At 48.6% G+C, this 24,769-nt stretch overlaps 1 protein-coding gene across 4 annotated transcripts in view; it reads left to right on the forward strand.

Annotated features, from left to right (window-relative positions):
* Positions 1 to 3,515: 3,515 nt before the first annotated feature.
* Positions 3,516 to 24,769, forward strand: part of CPNE4 (copine 4) — a 506,040-nt gene continuing 484,786 nt past the window's right edge. The window contains exon 1 of one of the 4 annotated variants that reach the window (XM_055134745.1): positions 3,516 to 3,811. In XM_055134745.1, the coding sequence (XP_054990720.1) occupies positions 3,759 to 3,811 (53 nt within the window). In that variant the 5' untranslated portion in view covers positions 3,516 to 3,758. Of the gene's footprint in view, positions 3,812 to 6,653; positions 6,932 to 21,023; positions 21,176 to 23,436; positions 23,641 to 24,769 lie in introns of those variants that run through there. The other 3 variants (XM_055134747.1, XM_055134748.1, XM_055134746.1) reach the window with 3 other exon arrangements.

Consider the following 24,769-nt stretch of genomic DNA (forward strand, 5'->3'; position numbering starts at 1 on the left):
GTCTGTCTGTCTATCTATCTCTATGATAACCATACCATGTTGATGGATTGATTCCTTGATAAATATGCAATACCCATATCCATCTCCTGTTATTTTTTATTGGTTGAAATGAGATATGAAAGCAGCAGCTTCTGCCTTTTTCTCTGCATTATTGGCTCGAAACTTCTTTCTCCAGCATTTCACTTTGTATCTGCATTTGTCTTCATGTCCAGTGTGACACTCTTGTTTACACAGTAAAGGTGAATCATGCTTTCAGAACCAGACAGTCACTCAGGGTCTTATCATCGGCAAGTTCAGACCATTCACATCGCAGGCAATTATTATTATATTACTAATAGAGTAATATTGGGATTAATTGACCAGGCATGTCTGGTCAATTCCCGTAGTCAAGAAGATAGAGATAAACATCACCAGTATTTTTGTAGTAGAAAAAAAAATCAAGTCTGCAGTGGGGGCTGGGGTGGGGGGAGTATATAGAGAATAGAATGAAAGCCTTAAAATAAGTAGTTATGACCAGAATTGAAAAATACTCATTCACCAGGGGAATTTTATTATGCCTCTTATTAAGAACTAAGCAGACACAGATCTGAAAGTTATCTCTATAACTAGATAAATAGATTGCAATAAGATACTTACACTTTATCTCAGCTTATTGGCCCCAAATGGAAGAATACAAATACTTGTGGGGTTACCATGAGACCTAAACATGATAACATTAAATCATTCAGTCAAGTTTCTAGCACCTAAAACAAACTCAATTACTATATCCCTTTTTCTTTCCATATTTACAATTTTTTAAAAAATCTATTATGGTGCCATGATTTACTAAATTATTCATAGTTGAGTTTTAGACATAGAGTGTTCCTGTACTGATCTCACCACCAACATCAACTTCTTTCCACAATTATCCCCAGTACCACCCCTATATTGCCTCCTTGGTAGGCACATTTTCAAGTTTGGTTTCTGTGGTTTGGATCTCATATTTTCAGTGTTGTTGGTTTTGTGGTTTGTATATATAGCTATACCACTTCTTTATATTGCTCATTCATTAGAGGCCTTTGACCTCTGCCCCCTATTACTTCTCTTCCTCTTCCTCTTATTTTCCTCCTTGATTTATATCCTTCTATGTTCTTCTCATTCCTATACTGTGATCATGGATGATCTAGGAAATTCTTCTCCCATATGCATGTATAACATTGCATTTCCTTATCCAGATTTTCTATATATTGCATATATATGAGATCATCCTGTGTTTGTCTATCTTCTTGCTTACTTCACTTATCTTCCAGTTCTATCTACATGGCAGAAAATTACATGATTTCATCATTCTTTACAGCTGCATAGTATTTCATTATATATATTATATATGGTATATATATATACTACATTGTCATGATTCACACATATATCATTGGATACATAGGTTGATCACACATGTTGGCTATTGTACTAAGTGTTGATGAATAATGGTGTGAATATATCCTTTAGACTGAATGTTTTTGTGTTCTAGAATAGATACATAAAAGTGGGATTGCTGGGTCTTACAGAAGCTCAATTTTTAGTTTACTGAGAAATAGCCATACTGTTTTCCACAGGGGTTGAACCAGCAGCATTCCCACCAGCAGTGGATGAGAATCCCTTTTTCACTTCATCCTGACCAATACGGATTGTTTCTTCATACCACCACTCTTATCTAGGAAAACATATTGCTGCTCTTCTGCCAAATTATAGAATAGGGGACTGTTATCTAGGTTGCCCGGAGTACCTCATCTCCTTCCTTTGGGTCATATTGAAATAAATGATAGATAATGATGACCTCATTATGGGTATATGTGTTCTTTTTGTTTCTTTTAGCCAGAGTCTTGTGCTCAAAGTTAAAGAAGTTTAGCTTGTTTACCTGATTCCCTTAATATAAAATTATTCAGAGAACTTCCTAAGGGCATATCAGGTAGAAATAATTCTTGGCTCCTAGTAAAGTTGGAAAGAGTGGCTCGAAGCAATTGGTTTTATTTTTCTCATAATAAAATTGGCCACACTCGTTACCTCATGACATCAGACCCAGATTTCTTTCATCTTCCTGCAGAGGAAGCTGACTGCTCCCTGCCCTCAGGTTAGCTGACCTGCCTTGACCTTCAAGTAGAAGTGGGAAGCTAAAGGACAGTGGAGTCAGGGTGTGGCCGAGGTTGTATCTTCCTCCCCTCAGGGACTTTCCTGAAGACTGTTTAATTTTCATACAATGCAAATTCCTGTTTACTTGTAACCTATGAGAGCAGGGTGGGATTCTAAACAGGCGATGTTTCATAGGCAAGGAAGGGTGGGGCATATAGTTTTGGACGGACTACTGGGCTCCTTTCCAGAAAACTACCTCTCTAGCTAAGGACAGGCAAGCAAACACAAGCAACTATGGGCCGAGCAAAAGGCAGTCTTCTCAGCAAAGCACTGCTGACCTGCCCGTGCTCCACAAATGCCCAAGCTTGGAGAACACCCTGAGAAATGACGCCCTTTGGGTGGACATGAAGCTGGAGTTCCAGGCAACTCCCTTCTTTCACAGTGGGGAAACCCGGCCGAGGTGGGCGAGTGAGGGGTGTCATTTCGAAATCCGTCTGTTCCTAGGCTCTAAGATCTTCCCTGCTAAATCTGTGCTCTTAAAATGGGGCCAGAGAGTACAGCAGAGAAGGCACTCGTCTTGCACACAAATGACTCGGGTTCCATCCCTGGCACCCCATATGGTCACTGAAGCACCACTGGGACGGTCCCTGTGTGCAGAGCCAGGAGCCAGCTCTGAGAACAGCCGGGTATAGTCCGACAATGATAAAAATAAACACATCTGTGGTCTTTAAAATATTGCCTGTCAAATGTCAGAAAGAAAATGCTCCCTTCCTTCCGGTGCGCAGAATGCAAGGACAAGGGAGGTGGAGACGGACGTGGCTGCCACCTATTGGTAGACGAACGAACCAGGTGTCCCCTCCATGGCTGAGCTTGGGGGTGCTAGAGGGAGGACAGGGCCCCGGGAGGGAGGAATGACAGGCAGCCCTGGCATGCGTGTGCCCTGTCTCAGTCTGGTGCCTCTGGGTTAGTTCTCTCTCGACTTTGCAGGTCTCCGATGGGTTTTCTTAGAGCGTCCCTCTCTGCTTTCCAGTAATGACACCCATCTCAGGCGTCCACAGAGATGGCAGGGGAAGACATAACAGTCAATTTTCAAGATCACACAGAACTGAAGGGGAAAAAAAAAAGAACACTTTTTTTTTAAAAAAGTTATAAATAAACCCGGGGTGAGATTCAAGGTTCTTATTTGATCCACAGCCTCAAAAAAGAAATCCTGTTATTTGTGGCAGTCCCCTTGGCTAGTGGTGTGTGTGTGTGGGGGGGGGCGGGGGGGAGTGGAGGCAGAAATGCAATTTCAAATCAGAAAGCTCACCCTGACTCATTTGGGGAAGGCTCCAAGGTTCTGACGACAGGGCCTGGGTTCTCTGGGTCTGCCTTCCTCGTCTGCTACCCTGTACCAAATGGTATCTACTGCCTGTGGAAGAAGCCACAATTTCTTCCCGTTTGTTCCTTGGCCTCAGGCCAGCGCTTGCCTTCTCCCTCTGTGGGTGGGGTGCCTTTCAGACTGGCACAGGACAGGGAGCGGATGTCCCCGCTGATGGTACGAGAGACCCAGCAGTCGAATCTACCCCAGGCTGGAGCTTCCCCGGCGGGCTCTGGGCACTCAGGTGGCACCGTGCGGCTCCAGGGTTTGGCGCTAGATCTTTCTGACTATGGCTGTAGAACCCAGCAGCTCCGAATCCCCGGGAAGGAGAGTTGGAAGGAGGTGAGTGATCCAGTGAGGGGAGTTGAATGTTCTCTGGGTCCACGGGGGACTCTAGGTGGCCCGAGGCCACCTAGAGACTGCAGCCTGGTTTGGGAGTGGGTGATACCTTTTTTTTTTTTTTTTTCTGCCGAATGGGATGACTTGTTGATGTCCTTGAAGGGGTGGGATTTGCGCATTGCCCCCGAGCGCCTTTGGATCTCCCTTCCGTGTCATGCCTGCAGAAATAGTCCCCCAGCTCCTGGCATGGAGCTGCACATGTGCTCTACAAACCGCCTTGCAGGCGACTGTTTGTTTCTAATTAGGGAACCGAAGCCTGCTGGCAGCAGAATCCATATTTGTCACAAGTTGTGGCATTGTGTTTAGGGTGTGTGTCTATGCTTTTTATGTGGGGGTGGGGGAGGCAGCGCTGGGAGAACCCGATTCTTCCCTCTGGATGTGAATCGCTTGCATCTTCTCTAGGGTGGTCCCATAGTATTTCTTCACTGAGCACCCCCACCCCCCCAAATTCTTATTAGTCAGCCGGGTTTCCCTGCTCGGTTCACTCAGACCAGCCCAAGCCCCGGGATTTTTGTAGCAGTAATAAAAAAAAACCTACTTGGGCTGGTGGTTGAGAAAATGAAACAACGCAGGTCAATGGTGTCCTTAACAGATTGCTTGGAAATAGTTCGTGTCTAACGCTTCTTAATCCTCTTCTCTCACTCCCCAAATAAGAAATGACCCAGAGGTATTTTAATTTTATTTCTTTAATTAGTTAATTTTAAATTTCATTAATTTCCCCTTTATTTAAACATCGTGGTTTACAAAGTTGTTCATGGTGCATTTGTTCTGGGTGTTCAATATTCCAACACCCCACCACCACCAGTGTGGCCTTCCGTCCACCATTGTGCCCATTTTCCCAACCCCTCTGCCCCCAAGCCTGCCCTCTTAGAGGCACAAACAACTTTTAAAAAATATTCCTTGTTGTAACTAAATGGCTAATGTAATTATCAAAAAAATACTTCAGTGAAAGAAAATTTGTGAAAATCTCACCATGGGGACATGAAGTCCTTGTCTGAGGGTTTACTAAACCGTTGCTGCTAGTTGAGCCTTTGACTTTTTTAAGATTTCTGTTTGTTTTGGGGCCATATCTGATGATGCCCAAGGCTTACTCCGGGATCTGTCCATAGGGACTACTCCTGGTGGGGGTCAGGGGACCATGTGGGGTGCTGGGGATCAACCTGGCTGGGCTTAGTGCAAGGCAAGAGCTCTACCCACTGTACTATCTCTTTGGCCTCTGGTCATTGTAGGGCTACCTGGTCTCCACCTATTATTTCTCCTCCTTCAGCCTTTGCAAGCTGGCGCTCTGTGTTGGTAATCCGCCCTTGGCTGATCATTTTTATAGGCAGAGAGGTCTTGCTGGGGGAAGGGGGCTTAGAAGCTCTGGTGGAATATCCTCCTCCCTCCTAGTAGATGATGCCACCCACCCCCTTCCTCCCATCCCATGCCAGAGAGAGCCCCTCTTGAAACTGGAGAATAATAAGTCCGAACTGCAGTTCTGCGGGTCCTCCGCGCTGGGACGAGACAGCAGCCCCGGGTCTGCACAGCCGCCCCCCTCCCCGCCCCGCCCCCGCGCCCTGCGCACTGATCTGAGCCGCCTTTGAGTAAGTTTGCGGCAGGGAAACCGCGTTTGCTCCCCGGAGTGCTTTGTGAGGCGGAGCAATGGTTCCACTTCCAAGAGCCCCGCGTTTCCAGCCGGCACCCTCGCTATGGCTGTTGTTGCACCCTCTGGGTGCTCGCAGGGAGTTGGGGCACTCCATACACTAGGCTGTGGCACACTTCCGTCGCGAGCAGTATGGTCACACTTGGCAAGGGGTGTGGGGATGTCAAGTCCCGGATGCTGAGAATCCAAGTGAACCTCTAGGGGACCCCCCCCCCCATGTTTTTTAAATTTTTATTGGGGAGTGACACCCAGATGTGCTCTGGGTTAACTCCTGCTTCTGCACTAGGCATCATTTCTAGGGGTGGGGTGGGGGCTCGGGGGACCATATGGGGTACCGGGGATCGAACCTGAGCCAGCCACGTGCAAGGCAAGCATCTGACCCTTTGCACTATCGCTCCGGGTCGTGGGTTCTCCCCTATCCCTGTGTTTTCGGAGCTCTTTTAAAAATATAGTTAAAATACAGGCACTCCCTGGGAGTCTCGTACATCTTAGACCGGATGACACGGGTCGAGGGCGACTCCGTGACCCTTTTTTCCATGCATTTATTTACTAAAAAAGCGAGCATCTGGCGCCCACCCTATGCCAAGCACTCTTGGGGCCCCCCTCCAGGGGGTGCGGCGCGGAGACCGGGCTTCAGATGTGTGGAGGCCGCGGAGCATCTCTCTCGCCCCGAAGTTGGAACCCGAGGAGAGAGGACCCCCACCCACCCCGGGGGCGGAGGGGAACCGAGCCGCGGGGCGCTCGCGGGCGTCCGCTCGGGGAAGCAGCCGCGGGGCTGGGCGGGGCTCGCGGGTTCCCGGGGCAAAGCTCGGCGCCGCCGGCCCCCTCCAGGGGGCGCTCGCGCGCGCAGCTCCGCGACCCGGCGGGCGGGCGCGCTGGGCGCTCGGGCTTCGTCAGAAGGTGGCAATCTCCCTGCAAAGCCGAGCTGCCATCTCGGGGCCGCCCGCTGTCCCTGCTCCGCCCGCCTCCCTCCCGGGCCGCTCCCGGCGTGCACCCCGCCTTCCACTTTACTCTCGAGTTCACTGGGAGCCGCGCTGCCGCCCCCCTCCCCCGCCCCACTGCCACCCCCACCCCACCCCTCCCCAGCACCACCCCACCACGTAACCCCCAGCTCCCCGCCTCCCAGCACCCAGCACCCAGCATGGAGTCCGGGTTTCCGGAGAGACCCAACTCTGGGCTCAGCGTCTTCTCCGCCTGCGGTTGCTAAAGTGGCCTCGGAGGACGCGGGGGGCCGGGGGGCGGTGGAGGGCCACCCCAGCTGCTGCACCCCCTGACACCAACCCCCATCTGCACCTCCTCCTTCTCTCCGACCCCCCACTCCCCGCCCCAACTCTACTCCAAAGCCGGATTGGCAGCCTGGAGCTGGGACACCTGGTCCCGGGCTGAATTCTCCTCCTGCTCCGGGACCCTGGCACACCCAGGTAAGTCCACGCAACTCTGCGTTCCCGGGCTCGCTCGCTCGGCCGGTCGTGGGGCGCTGCTCAGCGCTAGCAACTTTTGAGCGGCTCTGCCCCTCGCTCCTCGGGCTTGTTTATATCTGCAGCTGCTGCTCTAAGGAGCAGCGACAGGCTTCATCTTCCATCCCAGGGAAGTTTCTCCCATGCAGCTCGCTCCTGATGTTCCCCCAACTCCTCTAGGTGGGTTGGGCAGGCGGGTGGGCTTGCTTGGGCTTGGGGAGGCAGCTGCAGGGAAGTCCTCAATGTGGGGGGGGATGAGGGATGGGGGCGGTGTAGCTTTAGATGTTGGGAAACAGGGGGTGGGGGGGAGGGGAGATTGTCCTGGCTGAAGTTGCGGCTTCCCCCTGGCACCTAAAAAAAAAAAAAAAAACCTGGGAGATTGTAAGGGCACCGGATAACTGTTAGGGTTCAACCTCCTCCCCCAATCTGATTTAGAATAAGCCCCCCCCCGGACACTCAGTGACATCTGGATCAAGTGAATCCCTTGCTTCGGCCAAGTCGCTCCCTTCTGGGTTAGAGGAAGTAGCCCAGAGCAGGGAGGTGGATGGGTTCAACCGAAGCGCTTACTACAGACCCAAGCGATCAGGATCCCGGGGACCCCAGGCTGGTTAGGACCGGATGGAAACAGAGGTCAATCAGGCAGCCCCGACATCTCAAGTGAGTGTTGATGGGCTCCCAGGGAGCTGGCTGAGCGCAGAGAGATGTTCGTAAGAAGGCGCACCCCTATTTCCTCATCCCATTCTACCCTCCCTTCTAGTCCCGCTTCAGCTCCCAGAAACTGCCTGGCTCTAGGAAGCAGGCTGCAGAGACGATCCCCAGGCATGAGCCTCTAGGAAGGTGCCCACGGGGTTCCTGAAGTGGGGGCCAGGAAAGGCCAGCAGGGTAGGGGGTGGGGTTGGAAAAGGAGCGTCGCCCTGGCAACTGCAGCAAAAGGATCCGTCCTGCTCTCCTAATTTACCCACTGATGGGGGGGATCCCAGTGCCTCCGGGGAGAGATCCGCCACCCACTTCACACCTGTACTCAAAACTACGTCCTCTCATTGCCTTGCCAAGGTTTTTAAAAAGCCTTGCTTGCGTCCCTGGCTCTTGGCTCACCCGACTTTCCTTTCCTGAACAGCATTTGTGAGCTGTCCAAGGTACTTAAAAAGTGTTCTCGTTAAATGGAGACAAAACTCCACTCTTGTGAAAACAACGCCTTGGTTTCAAGTGAAATGGTCTTTTTTACCCCTTCCTTCCTCTACTTCGCCTTTAATAGTTTGTAATGGCAAAGGCCTATATGTATTAGTTTATTGATTTGTTTGGTTGTTGTTTTATGTTAAGACAACTCCTTGAAGCACTACCAGAGCAAAACCAAACTTTCCTGGGTCCGGTGTCTTGAATTCACGGCCCTGTTTGTAGCCTGTAGACGCTGGTTCATTGGCATAGTGCATACCCCCCAAGGACCAGCGATGAGTAACAACGTCACTTATTTCATCTGGATTACCCTTCATGGCTAGGAAGGTCCCGTTTCTTTGTATTATTCCGCAGCTACGGCAGAGTTCATGCTGCCTATGACTATGATTAGATAACTCCTGATGTTTTCCTTTCCCTTGCTGGGCTGCCACTTCGGGGTTAAATTTATTTGATTGGCCTGACAAAAATCACTCTGTGAGATCAGGGAGTGATCATGGGGTAGGGCACGGGTACTCACCTGTAGGGAGACAGCTGAAAATAGCAGGAGGGTTGGCAAATACAAGTAGGATGCCTGCGTTGATGTGCATGCTAATAAAGCCAGATTCTCCTCTTTCATTTCTGCCGGGAAGGTTTTGATGGTTTCACAGGATCAAACTCCAGCCCCGTGAAAACTAGGCGATTTCCTCTGAGCATTATATAAAAGAAAGCGGTTATCCATAGCAGGAGTGGATGTTGACTCCTGGGCAGTTTTGAATGGCGGGGTGATTCATTAGACCCTCTAATGAACCAAGGGTCTATTCCTATGTCACCACATGAAAGTCTGTGGTCATCAGCTTCCATATCCTGTGGGTGAATGGTCTCATTTTCATTCTCCTAGATGCTGCCAGCACACTTGGAATCAGGCCCAGTGTGTGGGGGGGACTTTTATTACAGCTTCTAAATATTTCTTTACAAATAGTTGCTCTGAAGTTTGTAAGTTGTTTTTAAATTGTACTTGAAAGATGTCTTGTTTTTTCTGCAGGTGTTTGGTAGCAAAACGGCATTTTGCTTGACTCATTGGTTTTTCTTAAAGAGACTCTGCTCTTAAAGGTCTTAATTAATAGATGTCTTGTCCCACAACGTTTCTTGATCTGCATGTGGATTTCTGGTGAAAATACCTCATTCTATTTAGCAGGAAGCAAAGATGTTAGCTGTTTTATGTAGCAGTAAAAATAGAAGCTTCAGTTTTACTCATCATCAGATAATTGGAATCACCAGCATGACTGAAAATCTTGAGATTATACTGACTGTAAAAAAATAATCAATGAGAAAAACACGGGTTAATTGGTGGAATGCTTATTTCTCATGCATTGAAATCATTGAAAACTCAGCTGCATGCATTTGTATGGTTTACTCTATGTCTTTCTCTGTCTTTACAAGTTCCCTGAGACATAACATTGGATCATTATAGCCCAAATTCACCTAAGAAAAGTAGATTTCCACTTGGAGGTAAACATGTGGGAGGTGAGCAGTGGATGTTGTATGTAATCAATGTCCCACACTTTCAGAGAAATCTGGACCCTGAGCAACAATGAAAGACTACTACTCTCTTATCTCTAATCGGATGGGTTGGCAAAGTTTCTTCATAAGTCTTGGTGTGTTTCAGTCAGCAATGTGGTCAGAGGATCTATATTTCAGGCACTTTGAAGAGAGAAAGGGCCCAAATGTATTTTCTATATTTGATCTTTCCATCTTTGTTCTTGTTAATATTTTAAGGTGAAACCGACAAAAGTCCCTTTGGATCCATGTGGTAACCCCAAGTAGTATTTCTTTGGCAACAGGAGCCAGTATGCTGGAGTTCCAAAATATCACGCTGAAAAGTTTGAAATGCATTTAAAAGAAAATGTTGGTCAGTTCCAGACCATTCTGTTGTGTGTTCAAACTGACTTAGTACTTAATCACAGAGTTGCACTTGCCTGTGCTCTTTTTTTCTGCTTAAGTGTAGATGGTATAGAACAAAAGACAGGACTTTTAGTCTCAACATTTTTATGATCTTTCTTTTGGGGAAAGCCTGTGTGGAAAGAAAGAAATGAGTATGAAGCTATAAGTCCACTCTTGGGGTCTGGTATTATAGGGAGAGTTGGGGTAAGTCCAAATATAAGTTCAGTAAGTGGGTACTGTCTTATTCTCTCTTGTTTGAACTAGACAATCTTAATAGTCCACACTGTCATCAATACTAAATTCAACCAGTGGGCCTACTGAACCATGATTGCATAATGCAAGCATAGTAGTGCCTACGTATGTACTTTCCATCTTTTCTGTACCAGAGAAAATCATTTATGTGGGAGCTTTCTGTTTAGTCTATGAGCTACTAAATATAGACAAAACATAGAGTATAAGCATATACTCTCTGTTTTCTTTAAGTTGGCAAGTCTTAGGGCGTTTTCATTTCAAGGCTGGGTTCTTGAGAAAGACTTTTGAGAACAACCAGCATTTTGTTCAGCAGATAGTGAGGGCCTGAAGGCAAGTCATAAAAAGCAGAAATTGAGAGGGTGGCCAAGTGGGGACAGTCCCTGTCCTAGGATGTCAGTATACTTCCAAGAGCTGCGGGATGGAGCTAGTCTAAGCCTGGTGATGGTGGACCCCTTTCTAGACTGTGAACAGCAACTTTATCACGTTGAATCTATGATTTTGACAATTGGACAAATCCATGGGGATTATCTGTTGACTCGAGAAGTTTAATTTGACAGCCGTGGAAACGGAACCTCCGAGGGGTGACTTGCTGCAGCCAGAAAGCTCATTTAATAACCCTTTTGATTACTCCTCTCATAAAGAGACTCCGTTTCCCTGGAGAGCATGGACATGGTGGCCCCATATGTACTGATTGCTTCTGGCGCCATGTGTCCTGATAATCTTTACTGAGCTGAGGCTCTTGGTGGGGGTCACCCACCTCCCTCGAGTGTTTGGCGATGCAGGCTTGAAACTGATTACATTGCTCTCTCCTGGAGCCAGGGCAATACTTAGCCAATAGATGTGATTAAATTTGTCCAAAGTCACCGTCTGCAGCTCTCTCTGCTAATGTGCGTGTTTCATGAAGAATTGCTCAGGCGCAATCTTAGCTTTCTGGTTTGAACATCAAAATTGAGTCAATAAAGTAAACAAGGAGATATTCTGTATATTTACAGTCCTAGGGAACTCGCAGAGGGAATCCTTTATTATTATTATTTTAAATGAAATGTCCATTCATAAAGAACCAGTGTTCTGAAATGTTCCTTCAACAGCTCTGTACCAGAACCTAGTATTTCTAACTATGTGTATCTTATTAGAAAATGACAGCTGTTCCTTTTGGGAAATATTGAAAAAGACAACATTTCAGGTGAGTTCTGGAAACCTCAGATTTAGGGTGCATTAACTAAAATGTTTTCCTTATTAAAGCAAATCTAAACCTCTGTAGGATAATCCAGCAGGCTTTGAGGGAGAAGAGAAGAATGCAACTGGTTCTAGGCCAGGGTTCAAGGGACTTACAAGGCAGTAGGGAAGGGCTGGACCGAGTTGACATTAGAGTTGATGGCCGCTAGAGGGCACCGGAGCTCCGGCAGAGTCCACCTCGGGGGCCCAGGAGAGGGACTTCTAGGCCCAGGGAAGGAGTTTGACGGAATCCCAAAAGCCTATCTAGGTATGAGATATTGATTTTTCAGTGCCTCTGACTCTCCATATCATACTGCCTCATTGCGGAGAAGGATCAGAAGGTTTTGCCTGCAAGTAGTTCGAGGACGTGGGGGATCCAAGGGGTGGAATTTCTTGAGTCTGGGTGGGTTACGCAGTGGCCGGCGAGGCTTACGGTTCCTGAGTTTCTTTTTGACTGGCCTCACTGGAGCTGGACATGTTATCAGAAGAAGGATTCTGCCCTTCCTATGCTAGTGTGGATTTGGGACTTTCTACATTTAAGGCATAGGTCTGTGGGGTCTTGCTTCACCTACCACCCAGAAAATGGGCTTTAATCTTGTCCACGAATGTGATATGTCTCTAGTGTTGAAACATTGTCTCTTTGTCTCTTAGAAAGATTTGTTTAAGATGTGGTTCTAAATTGTGGCTTTAAAAACAATGGTTCAGAGGAGCTGGAGCGATATTATAGCGGGTACAGTGCTTGCCTTGTATGCAGCCAACCCAGGTTTGATTCTTGGCATCTCACATAGCCCCCTACCACCCCACCCACCCACCCAGCTTGCCAGGAGTGAGCCCTGAGCACTGTCAGATGTGGCCCCCAATCAACAAAAAAATAGAAACAGTGGTTCACAAGAGTGCACGTGTAGAATTCTAGGGATACAATATTGCTGAACCCTGCTTATCTTCAAAGTGCTGATCTCCCAGCACCGGTGTCTCTAGAATTCATCCCATCTAACACCCCTTGTTGAACCTCAGTTCTGTGGTCTAGGAGCTTGGTTTTGTTGGACGTTGTCTATTCTCTACCTTGGAGTGAGTTCACTTGGCATTCGTCTCTCGTCTCCTGCTGTATTGTTATTGAGCACCAGTCCTTCCAGATCCATCCAACTTGGAGGGAAGGTGACCCGCCCTCTTCTCTTGGGTTTGAGTAGTGCTCCGTAGTGTGTCAAGACAGAGCGCAGCTTCTCCACCCGGTTTTACTTTGTGGTTGTGAGCCTTTCCTCTGGAGATTTCACTTCCGCTTCTGTCCTCTCCTCTTCCTCCAAGCTGTTCTGTTTCCAGGCCCCTCTTGCTCAGTAGAAGGGTTGCACTGAACCATCTGCTGAAGTACAATTGATCACCGACTTTACACCAAAAGCTGTGTGCAACTTTGCTGGGATCAGTGTGAAATTCTGATCTGGATTGTTGGATCCAAGTTGGAGGGGCAGATGGATGGCAGGTAAGAAGCAGGGCTAGAACCTGCCTTGGAAACTGTGGGGAAGAGATGGACCAGTGAAGTGGGTAAGAGGAACCGGAGTATTTGCTTTTTCTCAAGAAACCTGTAGAAGGGTCCCTTCAATTCCTGACTGTGATTTCATTTCTGTAGATCAGGGTCATGGGTCTGTGGAGGATAATTCTGAAGGAGAGGCAAGGGGAAGCCTCACCCAACATACACTTCAGTTTCTGTGTCGCCATTAAATGTATATTTTACATATAAGTGGACTGTGTTTTACATATTTCATAATGCTACCAGATATTCTTCTACTAGTCAACTGACTCCTCTGCCCTATATACATTCATCTCATCATTTTCCTAAGACAATGCCTTGAGTTAGCTTAATCTACTTTAACAGAGAAATCTGTCTCCTTCTTTCCTTCCTTCTGTTGTCATTGTATTTTTTGCTTTTTTGGGTCACACCTGGCGATGCACAGGGGTTACTCTGGCTCTGCACTCGGGAATCACTCCTAGTGGTGCTCAGGAGACCATATGGGATGCTGGGAATCGAATCTGGGTCAGCTATGTGCAAGGCAAACTCTACCCGCTGTGCTATTGCTCCAGCCCCAAATATACAGAACATATATATATTTGTATATTTGGCCCCGGCATTGTTCAGGGTTTATTCATGGCTCTGTGAGTTCATTACTCCTGATAGTGCTCAGGAAGATCAAATGTGGTGCTGGGGATCAAACCCTAGTTGGCAGTGAGCAAGGCAGTACCCTACCCGCTGTACTCTCTGTTCATCCCGTTGTCATCATTTGTGGCAATGTCTGGGGATCCCACACTTGGTTGTCACGCTAACTGGGACCACCCTGGGCAATATGAGGTGGCACCAGGGATTGAACTCAGGGCCTCACATGGGTCTGGCAAGTCTTCTACCACCAAGCCAAATTTCTAGGCATAGAGAGATGGTTTCTTCAAGAGAAAAATGAGTCATTTATTGTTACAATTGTTTGTGATGAAATGGGGGCTCTTGGGTGCCCTAAATAAGCATTCTCTTTTTAAAAAAATATCGAGAGATGCAGTATTCAGTACAGACATCAGTAAAATGAGGAGTAAGGGGGGCAGTTGAATGGTACAAAGAAATGTTCTCTCATCTTTGATGTGACAGAAAGGCTTTGAACTAATTCATCAACAGGGATGGAGGTGGAGGAGGGGGTGGCTGGACTGGCACTGGGTGGGAATCCAGTTGGTTTGTGAGAATCGAGATGGGGAGCTGCGCTGGGACCCCTGGGGCCACGATGATTCATTTTATGGACTAGAGAAGCATCAAAGTTCCAGAATGATGCCGTGGGTGGAATTCCTTTGCCTATGTCCCTGACATTTGGTGACTTGGTTGACTGAATCCTATGGGAGGAGCTATGTGATGAGAGTTGGGTGGGGTAGCTCATTTGGGGATGGGAAGGAGCATGCAGGAACTCCTGGCCTGACTCAAGGCAGAGAGACAGGACATAAGAACTTCTCATGGGACTGACCCCAGACAATCAACTTGCTCCTTCCATTTTCCTGAGGAGCAAGGCAGAGACCCTGTTCAGTAAAGCCACATCAGAGCAAGAGATGAGGTTCCTTGTTCCTTCTCCGTGTATGCTTCCTGGGCCCAGGACTTTCCCCAGAAAACAGGGACAGAGCCTGAAGAGCTGCTCAAAAAGGTTTTGTGACTAAATAAACTCATGAACTCTATCAGCATTTTTTCTTTCTTTGTTCTGTTTCCAGAATGTACCAAGAAAATATGAGACTGTGCAATGTGCAATGTGATATAAACAAATATTTGTCGAGTTTTGTTAGGATGAGGGTTTGGATAAGCTTAGGATAAGTTGCAATGGTAATAAGACTTTCAAATCTTGACTCTGCCACTCAATTGCTGTTTCGCTTTGGACAAATTATCAAACCTCTCTGAGCCTGGTTTCCTTGTTTATAAAGGTGGGGATAAAGCCATATCAACAGGTAAGTGCTGGTGTTTTTTTCTCCCGCTTTGACTGCTCATTCATCTTCCCCAGAGGGTCCTGTACTTTATAAAAAATGGTTTTAACTTATTTCTTTTTAAAAATTTAATCACTGTCAGTTATACAATTACAAAGTTGTTCATGATTGAGTTTCAGTCATATAGTATTCCAAAGCCATCTGTTCAGCAGTGCACATTTCCTAACACCAATTTCCCCAGTTTTCCTTCTGCTTTCTCTCTCTCTCTCTCTCTCTCTCTCTCTCTCTCTCTCTCTCTCTTTCTCTAATTTTTCCTTTTAGGCACTGTAGTTTGCAGTACTGTTACTGAAAGGATATTATGCATATCACTTTGCCTCCTTTCCACTGTCTAAACAAAAACACATAGATGGTCACTGAATAAGTATTCTGTGGGCTAGATGTTATTAATCTTTCCTAATAATTAAGTGGGTCAACGCCAAAGCATTAGCAGTTGGGAAAGCAAAACATCTCTAATGCAGGGTGCGCCCCCCCCCCACCACAATTCCAAGGTCAGGGCAGCAGCCTCAGGTCCAACTTTTGCATGATTTGTTGTTTCTTCCTTGGTTCACTTCTGCTCATGGCCTCTCATGGTCACAGGTGCTCCAGCTGTGGATGGATATTATCTCCAGTGTATGCACTTTTCTGGGGAGTTCCACTTGATCTAGAATATTCCCAGGTACTTAGAATTTTCTGGTACATAGGTTGCTGCCACCCACAACACACACACACACACACACACACACACACACTATTTGTCCCTGTATCCAGGAGAGTTGTGAGTTGCTGCAAGGTACTTTTTTCTTGGAAGCAGCTCTACACTTTTTCTCCTGCATGGGAAACATGAGTTGCGGTCTTTGGTTTGTTTGTTGTCTCTGTTCCAGTGAAAAGGAACAGTGTGAGGTTGCACCGGCAGGCTCATTTGACCATAGACTATTGCAGACATAATAAAAAGGTGTATGGTACTGGCAACCATCTGTGGCTTTTATTTTCTTGAAGATGATTCATTGTAGAACTTTTCCTTTTGCATTACCTTTGAGTTGGAGCCTGTGCCCAAGGGGCGGGGGCACGGATGGATAAGATTGGACTCTCGGATGCACAGAGCTGGTTGGCCTGGCTCGTGGGGGAAGGACATCTGAGTGGAGTCTTGGGCTCCTGAGTTGGAATCCTGGCTCTGTCTCCATTCAGAGCTGAGTTGGAACAGAGGTGAAATGAGGGGCATGGCTGTGTGGAGGGTCTCCTAAGGAGCACAGCACTGCAGTCCTCTGGCTTACCCTGCCTCGTTTATTCAGCATGGCCTGCAAAAGAACTCGGAGGGTAACTATTGTAAGCTCGTGAGTGACTCTCACTGAGTGGTAGGGTTGGGCTTCTGCAGACATGAGGGAGTTGGGAAGGGCCAGTCCCTGGAGGTTCTTGCCAGCTTCTTCCCTCTTCTCTCCTGCATGTTTCATTCCCAGCCATGGAGATGGCTCAAGACCAGACTTTTTAGCTGGCCTCACATGCTGGGGAGAGGGCAACTCAGATAGAGAAGGGAACACCAAGTAAAATGTGGTTGGAGGCCACGCAGGAGAAGGGTGATGCGTGCTGAATGTAGACTAGAGACTGAACACAGAGGCCACTCAACACCTTTATTGCAAACCACAACACCTAATTAGAGAGAGAGAACAAAAGGGAATACCCTGCCACAGTGGCAGGGTGGGGTGGGGGGAGATGGGATTGGGGGTGGGTGGGAGGAATACTGGGTTGATTGGTGGTGGATAATGGGCACTGGTGAAGGGATGGGTTCTCAAACTTTGTATGAGGGAAACATGAGCACAAAAATGTATACATCTGTAACTGTACCCTCACGGTGATTCACTAATTAAAAATAAATAAATTAAAAAAATGTAAAACACATTCATATGCTTATAACACGAGCAATTAGAAAACAGTATATGTTTACATATATGTGTAAACAATAAAGTACTGTTTTGTTGTTTAAAAAGAAAAAAAGACCAGACTTCTTTGAAGACAAGATTTCCTCTGCTCTTGCTGGGCCAGCTTTCTCTCTGATGCAAGAGGGGTTCAACTCTGGGCCCCCATGACACATCCAGCCTGAGTGCAGGATCCACTTAAATTCAACCGTCAGTCGATTACAAAGTCCAGCCACAGAAACTTCTGACATTGAACGTTGTGTATTCCGTACTGTTGCCCAAGCGGGATCCTTGGCAGTCAGCAGTAGGCACCTTTGGGGAGTCTCTGTGTTTGAAATCCATGTGAGCATCAATGACCCCTTTGCAGAGTGCCCTTGCCCCCCTGCCTGTACCAACACATGGACTCTGATGCTGCATTTTCTTTTTTGTCTGTTTGCTTGTTGTTTTGGTTTGGGGCCACACCCAGTGGAGCTCAGGGCATACTCTGCTCTGTGCTCAGGCATCTATTGAGAGACCATACGGGATGCTTGCAAGGCAAGTGTCCTACCCCAGTGCCCTACCCGCTATACTATTGCTCCAGCCCTGTGGTGCTGCAATTCGTGTTAATGGAGCCACATTCAAGTGAGAGCCACCGATGCCAGTATCAGCACATCAAAGTCATGTTCTCACTCCCAGGCTGAGTGTGGAGGGCTGCTGGCAGCCAGTGCAGGGTCTGCTCCTATCTGTCTGTCTGTCTGGTTGGGTGGGTCTAGCCTGGGAACCGTGTCATGCTTCTTCCTCCCACCCAGAAACCTAGGCCTTCAACTCACTCTGTGCAGACAAAATGGACCTTTCTCTCTCTTATGTGGTGCAGCCAAGGCAGCACCAGGGGGAAGAAAGGGAGGTGACATTTCCTGAGTACCTGTGACATTTGCCATGTGCCAGGGCCTGGGATGCATATTATCCCATTTAATCCTCACAGTTCTCACCGCCCTGCCAATCAACTCGGAATTCGTTATGGAGCCTCCGCTACAGATGTCTCTCTGCGTCGTGCCGGGCTCAGGTGTGTGCATGAACAGGACACGTACCTGACCTTCCGGAGATCGGGCGTCAGCAGGGAAAAGAGCCTGAGCCTGTAGCTAATCTCGAGACAATAGGAGACCAGAAGGGTTGGGGAACTTAGCTGAGGAGAGACAGCTCTTGGAAGGCAGCAGTGACAAAACAAATTAAAGCTACTTTATTCCTGTAGGAGCCAGGGAACAGTTTGGGTCAGACCCAGCAGTGCTCACAGCTTATTCCTGGTTCTGTGCTCAGGGATCGCTCCTGTTGATCAATGCTCAGGGCACGATATTTGGCATCAGATGCAATGGTGACCACTGCATCCTGCACTCTCTACCTCCAGCCTCTCATCTACTGTTTCATGATTAGCTTGGGGGGGGGGCACACCCAGCAGTGCTCAGGGGTTGTTCCCAGGGTTGCCTGGGAAATCTTGTTGTTCTGGGAATCAGTGGGAGCCTTACACACTCAGCCCTTTGGAGCTGTTTTACTGACCCTCAAAATGATTTTGCTCGAAAAGATGCAGCCGTTTCGCTCAAGCAGAGGGAAGAAGCATTCCAAAGGCCCGTTTGCATCCAGGATCCATGGCTACTCTCAGAATTATTAAGTCAGGATACCCACCAGGCTTTCGCTCATTTGCTTGGATGATCACTCACATAGAATGATTTGCATTTACTGCAGTAAAGTAGGTTGCAAATCCACCCGCTTTGTTGAGACCATGAGTGCTATTGAGTGGCCTTTGTGGCTGCCAAAGAAACTTCTCTCCTCCTAAAAGTTTCTCTCTCTACCCCCTGCCGCTTCCCCTACCTCCCCCTGCCTGATGAACACTGTCTGGCCAGTGAAGACGGCTGTCAGGGGAAATGCTGACTTACTCTGGAACTGCCTTTTAGAATAAGCATGCCCGTGGGCCTGGGTGGTCAGGAGGAAGGAGAGCTGCCACTGAGGTGTCTGTCAGGGTATTAAAAAGGTGCAGTCCACGTCCCTGGACATCTGGGGTGTGCTTTGTCTTCAGAGATGCGCCAGGCACCACACACCCCATGGCAAGGGAAGCCCCAGAAATAAGCGTGGAGGCCCCCTGCAGTTCTCACCCAGTTCTGTGCCAGGGAACTTGTCACAGAGATCACCGCCCCACTGGACTTGAGAATCATGACTATAACGTGCTGATGCTGGCATTGGTGGCTATCACTTGAATGTGGCTCAATTGACCAGAATTGTAGCAGCACAGGGCTGGAGCAGTAGTATAGCGGGTAGAGCACTTTGCTGTCCTGTTAGCTGCTAAGTTGCATTGCTGTTAATCAGGGCTAGCAACCACACGACTCTCTATTCCCATCATTGCGCTGACTCTTTATCTCAAGGCAGCCAGCGTGGCCCTCTGTCTTGGCTTTTGGGGCTCAGGAATGGGGCGCTGGCGGGTCACACACTGAAGCCAGCCCGACAGTGTTGCTTGGTTTTATTGAGAGACAGCACTCAAGTATGAGCTGGCATCAGCTCCATGCGACGCAAGTGCCTTAACTCCTGTACTGTGTCTCTGCCTTTTGAGCAATTTTTGATGGGGTTTGAGGCATCACTCTGGAAAGCTGAAACTGGACACCCAGACTCTCATCTTGTTAGCAGGAGGCCCCTGGCTACTTGACCAGAACCTTTGCTTGCATGGGTTGCAGAATTTGCTTGCAAAGTGAATTTGCTAGGGGAGATACCTTTTGGGCAAATAGGAGATACCTCATGCTCCTAGGTCCAATGTTGTTCCTGCAAATTCTTCCTCCACCCCCTAATCACAGTAAAGATCTGCAGTACCGGCCACAGGGAGCCAGTTCCTAGAAACCCTTTCAGTCAAATTTCTGGAGTGGTTTTTAAAGTTGTGGATTTCTTGCACAGAATCCTCCAATTCTGACTTGAGGTTAGGGCCTTTCTCTTCTAAGCAGAACACAGGCAGGGAAAGGATCTGGCTTCCCGGTTTTCCATCGAACCAGCTAAGTTCATTTAAGAAAAAATTTCCTTGCTCTTGCAGTCAGGAACACATTTCTGCTTGGCCACCAAATCTACCCTAGGCATCCCCTGCCCCCAGTCCAAAACTGTCATTTTGAAATCTGGCCTCCCAGAGCCTACCGATTTCTGCATCTTGCAGTTGTCTTACCACGAGGTGAATGATGGATCGTATCTTGCTCCATGAACAATTTATGGTTTCCGATCTGTAAAATCCATAGAGTTGATTTGATCTCTCAGGACTCTTCTTGCCTGATTACACAATATTAGCGAGGCGCTGAGGCAGAGATGCCCGGGGCTCTTGGGCTTCCCTGGTCCGTGGGAAAGATGGTGCAGCCTCTGGAGCCCCTGCCTGTCATTCCTCATGGCGCATCAGCTGGCATGGTGAGGCAGGTCAGAGGCAGGAGCACCCCAACCTGTGACATGTAGCATGTTGCACTAGAGAAATAGGGTTGCAGAGTGCAGAGGGTATCCAAACGAGACTTGACGCTGCTCCGAAGTTAGCTGATGCAGATGGATTGCAGAAAAATCACTATCTCACAACTGTTTCTTTTTTGTTTGTTTGTTTGTTTGGTTGGTTGGTTGTTGACCCACACCAGGTAGTGCTCAGGGATTACTGCTGATTTTGTACTCAGGGATCTCTCTGAGAAGCGATGGTGGGTGACCATCATCTGTGCTGGGGATTGAACCCAGATCGGCTGAATGTAAGGCAAGCGCCCTGCCCCCTGTACTCTCTCACCCACAGCTTTTTGGAGTGATCTGACACATGTACTATATATGCCTCGGGTACCAGATTGGAGGCAGAAATCACAGTGACATGAGCACTGGGGCACAGACGAGAGAGATGGAGAGGGGATTCCTCATAGGGGCTGGGCTTTGGGAGAGGGGAGGACCAGCTCCTTCTCTCCTTGCCCTTCACCTCCCAGGGAGAAACAGGAGAGGTGTAGTCCTGGGAAAAAAAAAGTCTTGCCCGGGGGTGTTAACTGGGACACCGACTGGCAGAGCTAGAGCTTCAGCTGTCCCTTTCGGCGCGGGAGTCCCCACCATCCCCTTTCCTGGAGAGAGTCCGGGTTTCCATCTGCTCAGCTGCACAGATTTGACCACGGGGTTATCATTTATTAATTCATTCATTTGGGAGGTGACACGCAGCCTCCGCCGAGGCGAGAGCAGAGCCACAGCCTCCGCAGGTGCATTTCTGCCAGAGCCAGCGCCGGTGCAGACCGCAGCCCTGCCTGCCTCCCGCCTGGTGGTGAGTGACTGACCGTGGTGGCAGGACAAGAGGGCTGAGGGCACGCAGGGTTGGAGAGTCCCCAGCGTGGAGGGGGACATCGGCTTCCCCCGGCTTCCAGGGGCAGGACCCAGACTGTGATCTCGCTTGGGACGAGAGGGTAGGGGGGGCAGGGCCGGGTGGACCTGGCCTCCAGCCCAACACCTGCGCCACGTTCTGACGCTTGTGCCTTTAAGCTCACAAGTGGCACCCAGAAAGGCTGCCCACCTGGTGCTCGGGGCTTGGAGCAGAATTTGCTCCTGGCTGTTTGTTTCAAGCATGTTTTGTTTTTCTACAACTTTGCAGCACTCTGGAGGACTGGGATCAGAGTTGCTGTTTGGCCCGATGGACTTTGGCTAACATTATCGCTCAGTCAAGTGGCGCCTATGGGTCCAGGGAGAACCCAGCGTTCCTGAGGGAGGTTTCCCAGAGACTGCCTCTGGTTGTTTTCAAAGTGGAGCGATCTGGATGCGTATGATGGGAAACCTTTGTTATTCTTCCATATTTCTATGTCCCGTACATAATGCCTCTCGGCTTGCGTGCATGATGTTTATTTTTCAGGGGGATTGTGTTACGCTGTGACACAGCAGCGCAGAATCAAATTGCTTTAAATCCTTCACTTCTGCAGTAGCAGTGTGTGAATTTCTGTCCCATTTCCACCCAGGGGCACCAATTTCAGAGGCAGCCAAAGCGAAGTCTTAGAGCAGACTTTTGTTTAAGTAACATCTAAGTAAGATGCCACTTAGGCATGGAAAACCCAAGAGGGGGCTGCAGAGAATCGGGCATCCTTTAGAACTCCAACACGCTTGCTTCTCTCATTCGTAAATGTTGATTTTCAGTCAAGTGCTGGACTGTCCCCATTTTCTTATTTTACAACTCCTTAGGAGTGTGCAAGAGGAAAAGTAATAAGGGACAATCTTTTCCAGATAAAACACAATTTATGAAGGTGACAGCCATGCCATATGTGAGCGGTGATTAACAGCTGCAGACTCCGCTAACGGTTTTTTAAAAATAAAGCGATAAAGTTGATGTTTTCCCTTCTTTTGGATTTGCTCCTGGCTCGGGTGCACTGCCCTGATTTTTTGAGTTTTACTTGATTCCCTAGCAATTAAATTATTCCTACTGTCCCAGCAGTATTCTTAAATATTAAATAAGGGGGGATTGAAATATTCCACACTTTTCTCTCTGCTTCCTCCAGCCCAGAGTATTAGGTTTCAGGCGGGACATAGAAAAACCATCATCTAATTGTTGGATTTCTTAGAGGGGCTTTGGAGGATCTGCAGGGAAGGCATTTCCCAGCTTGGCTGGTTTGGATTTGGTTTGTTTTAGTTTATATCTGTGATGGTGCTGACTGAAGTGTCACAAATTTTAAAGGTTTCCCCTGCAGGGTAGGGACAGACAGACAGGCACAAGGACGTTCCGTCTGAGATGAAAGGTGGGAGGAAGAAAGCTTCTATTATCAATTCCCTTGTTATCTTAGCAGAATGCATTCCCCAAACATCAGGCTAGACGGGGAAACGCTCCTTCTGATGGATAAACCCCTGACAACTTGCATGTGGATTATTTTTAAATCTTGCTTGGGTTCCCTGTCCTGCCAGGTGGTCTGTCTCCAGTTCCAGGGCGCAGGGACCTGTCTGAGCCATAAACACCTCATTCTCCACTAAGAACCCCAGGACTGTCTCTCCAAGGAAGATGCTCAGCAGTGCCAAGTTCTTTATAAACAACAAGCAAACAAACAGACTGTCCCTTGATATTCGTAATATAGCATTTATGTCTCAAGGAAGGGGAGCAGATGATCTGGGTAACTCTTGTGAAGTCCAGAGCTGCCCCCTTTTAGGTGGGGAGCCAGGGAGTTACCCCAGAGCACTGTACACTGGGTGTAACCTTCCTGTGTTGTCAAGGACGTGGTCAGAGTTGAGTGCCCGGGTTCTGGGATGCGGGTGGAGGAGGGGGTGCTGATAGAACCTCAGGGGGTTGGCAGCGACGGCGGCCTGGCTGCGAGCCACTGAATATCTGAAGATCCCTGCAACACCCCCGTCAGCCCCCATGGAGCCTCAGAGACTTGCTACCCTGGTGGGCAGCCTGGGACACTGGTGGCCTGAGCGCATCACGTGACACCTCGGCACCAATAGGAATGGGCCTCCCTCTGCTACCCTGGTGGAGACCGGTGGGGCCTCGGGATTTTGTCCAGGCGTCCTCCAGAGCTTGGAGCCTTGGGCTGGGGAACGCGGCTTTTCTGAGGAGGCTGAGAGCTGAGCCCGATCCCACTTTGGTTTCTGCCGGGTGGCGTGGGTACAGACCAGCGAAGCCACTTGGCGTTGACCGTGAGGCTCTCACGGCTCTATGCGGGGGCATCACTAAGCCTGGAAGTAGGTGTCAGGCACCAAGAGATAATTTGCAACTAGAGAGAGGCCAAGTCTCAAAATGGAAGACCCCGAAGTCCAAGGGTAAGCCAAGACCTGCACCCCTCCCGTCTTCTCCATGCCCCTCTCTCTCCTTCCCGCCTCTCTTTCATTTTCCTTTCCATCTTCCTCCCATCCCTTCTTTCTCCCACTCTTCTCTCTTCTCTCCCTCTGTCCTCCCCTTATCTTTCCCCCTCTTTACGTTCTTCCTCTCGGTCATTCTCCCTTTCTCTTCCATTCCCCCTCCCGCGGCCGCCTCTGCCTTCCGCCGCGCAGACCTTTGCTGTGGTGTGCCTGAGGTCTGGGCTGGGAGTCCCTCTCTGTCATTGCGGGGCTCCTGTTACGCTAGTGGGGAACAGTTTCTCCCTGGGTGACCGTCCCCCTGCTCTCCCTCCTTCCCTGATTTTCCTGTTCTGTTACTGCATCGCCCTGCGCCAGGGTACTACTTGCCTTAGAGCCTAAAGCAAGAAAAGAATTACTGTCATCATTTTCAGAAAGATTCAAGTTCCAGGCAGCAGTGGAGCCCCAGGGTGGAGAAACCCCCTCCTGGCAGGTCTGTCTGCCCGGAATTTGGGCACTGTGGGAGGGCAGGAGGCGCTCTGAGAGTAGGGAATGGAGTGAAGGGGAGCCCAAGAGGAAGGGTCTTATGCAGAAGCCCCCTCAGGACTTTCAGAAGAGGAAATTCCAATGCACGAAGATAGAGACCTCTAGAAAGAAAAAGCGCAGTGGGTTGAGTTCTCAGTCATTGTTGCCCGTAATTTCAATGGGAAAATTCTGGGGGTGCTGTTTTCCGGGTGTCACCTCTCACTTCTCCTCTCCTGGGCACTGCCATCTTCTGTTAAGTTTCTACACCCTTTAGCCATCCACCCTGTCTCCCCCGAATATCTTTTCTCTTCTGCCGTCCAGGGAATTGTCTTCTTAAAGACCTCCTCTTGACTAGCAGGCCAGGCGCTTTTCGCGTGTCCTCCAAATAGCTGTTTTCAAGTCTGCATTCAGCACGCAGCATTGAAGCATCACTTTCAATTAGGGCAGTGGGAGTCCAGCCTTTGAGTTTTGTTAAGTCTTCGGTGAGCCGTTGCACTTGCCCTCGGCTTCTCAGTCTGATCTGCTGGGGCTCCCGAGAAGCCCCAAGATCAAGGATTTCTTGCAGATTCCTAGTCTGGTTAGTCCAATA

Source organism: Sorex araneus, chromosome 4 (genome assembly GCF_027595985.1).
Source record: "Sorex araneus isolate mSorAra2 chromosome 4, mSorAra2.pri, whole genome shotgun sequence".
NCBI lineage: Eukaryota > Metazoa > Chordata > Mammalia > Eulipotyphla > Soricidae > Sorex > Sorex araneus.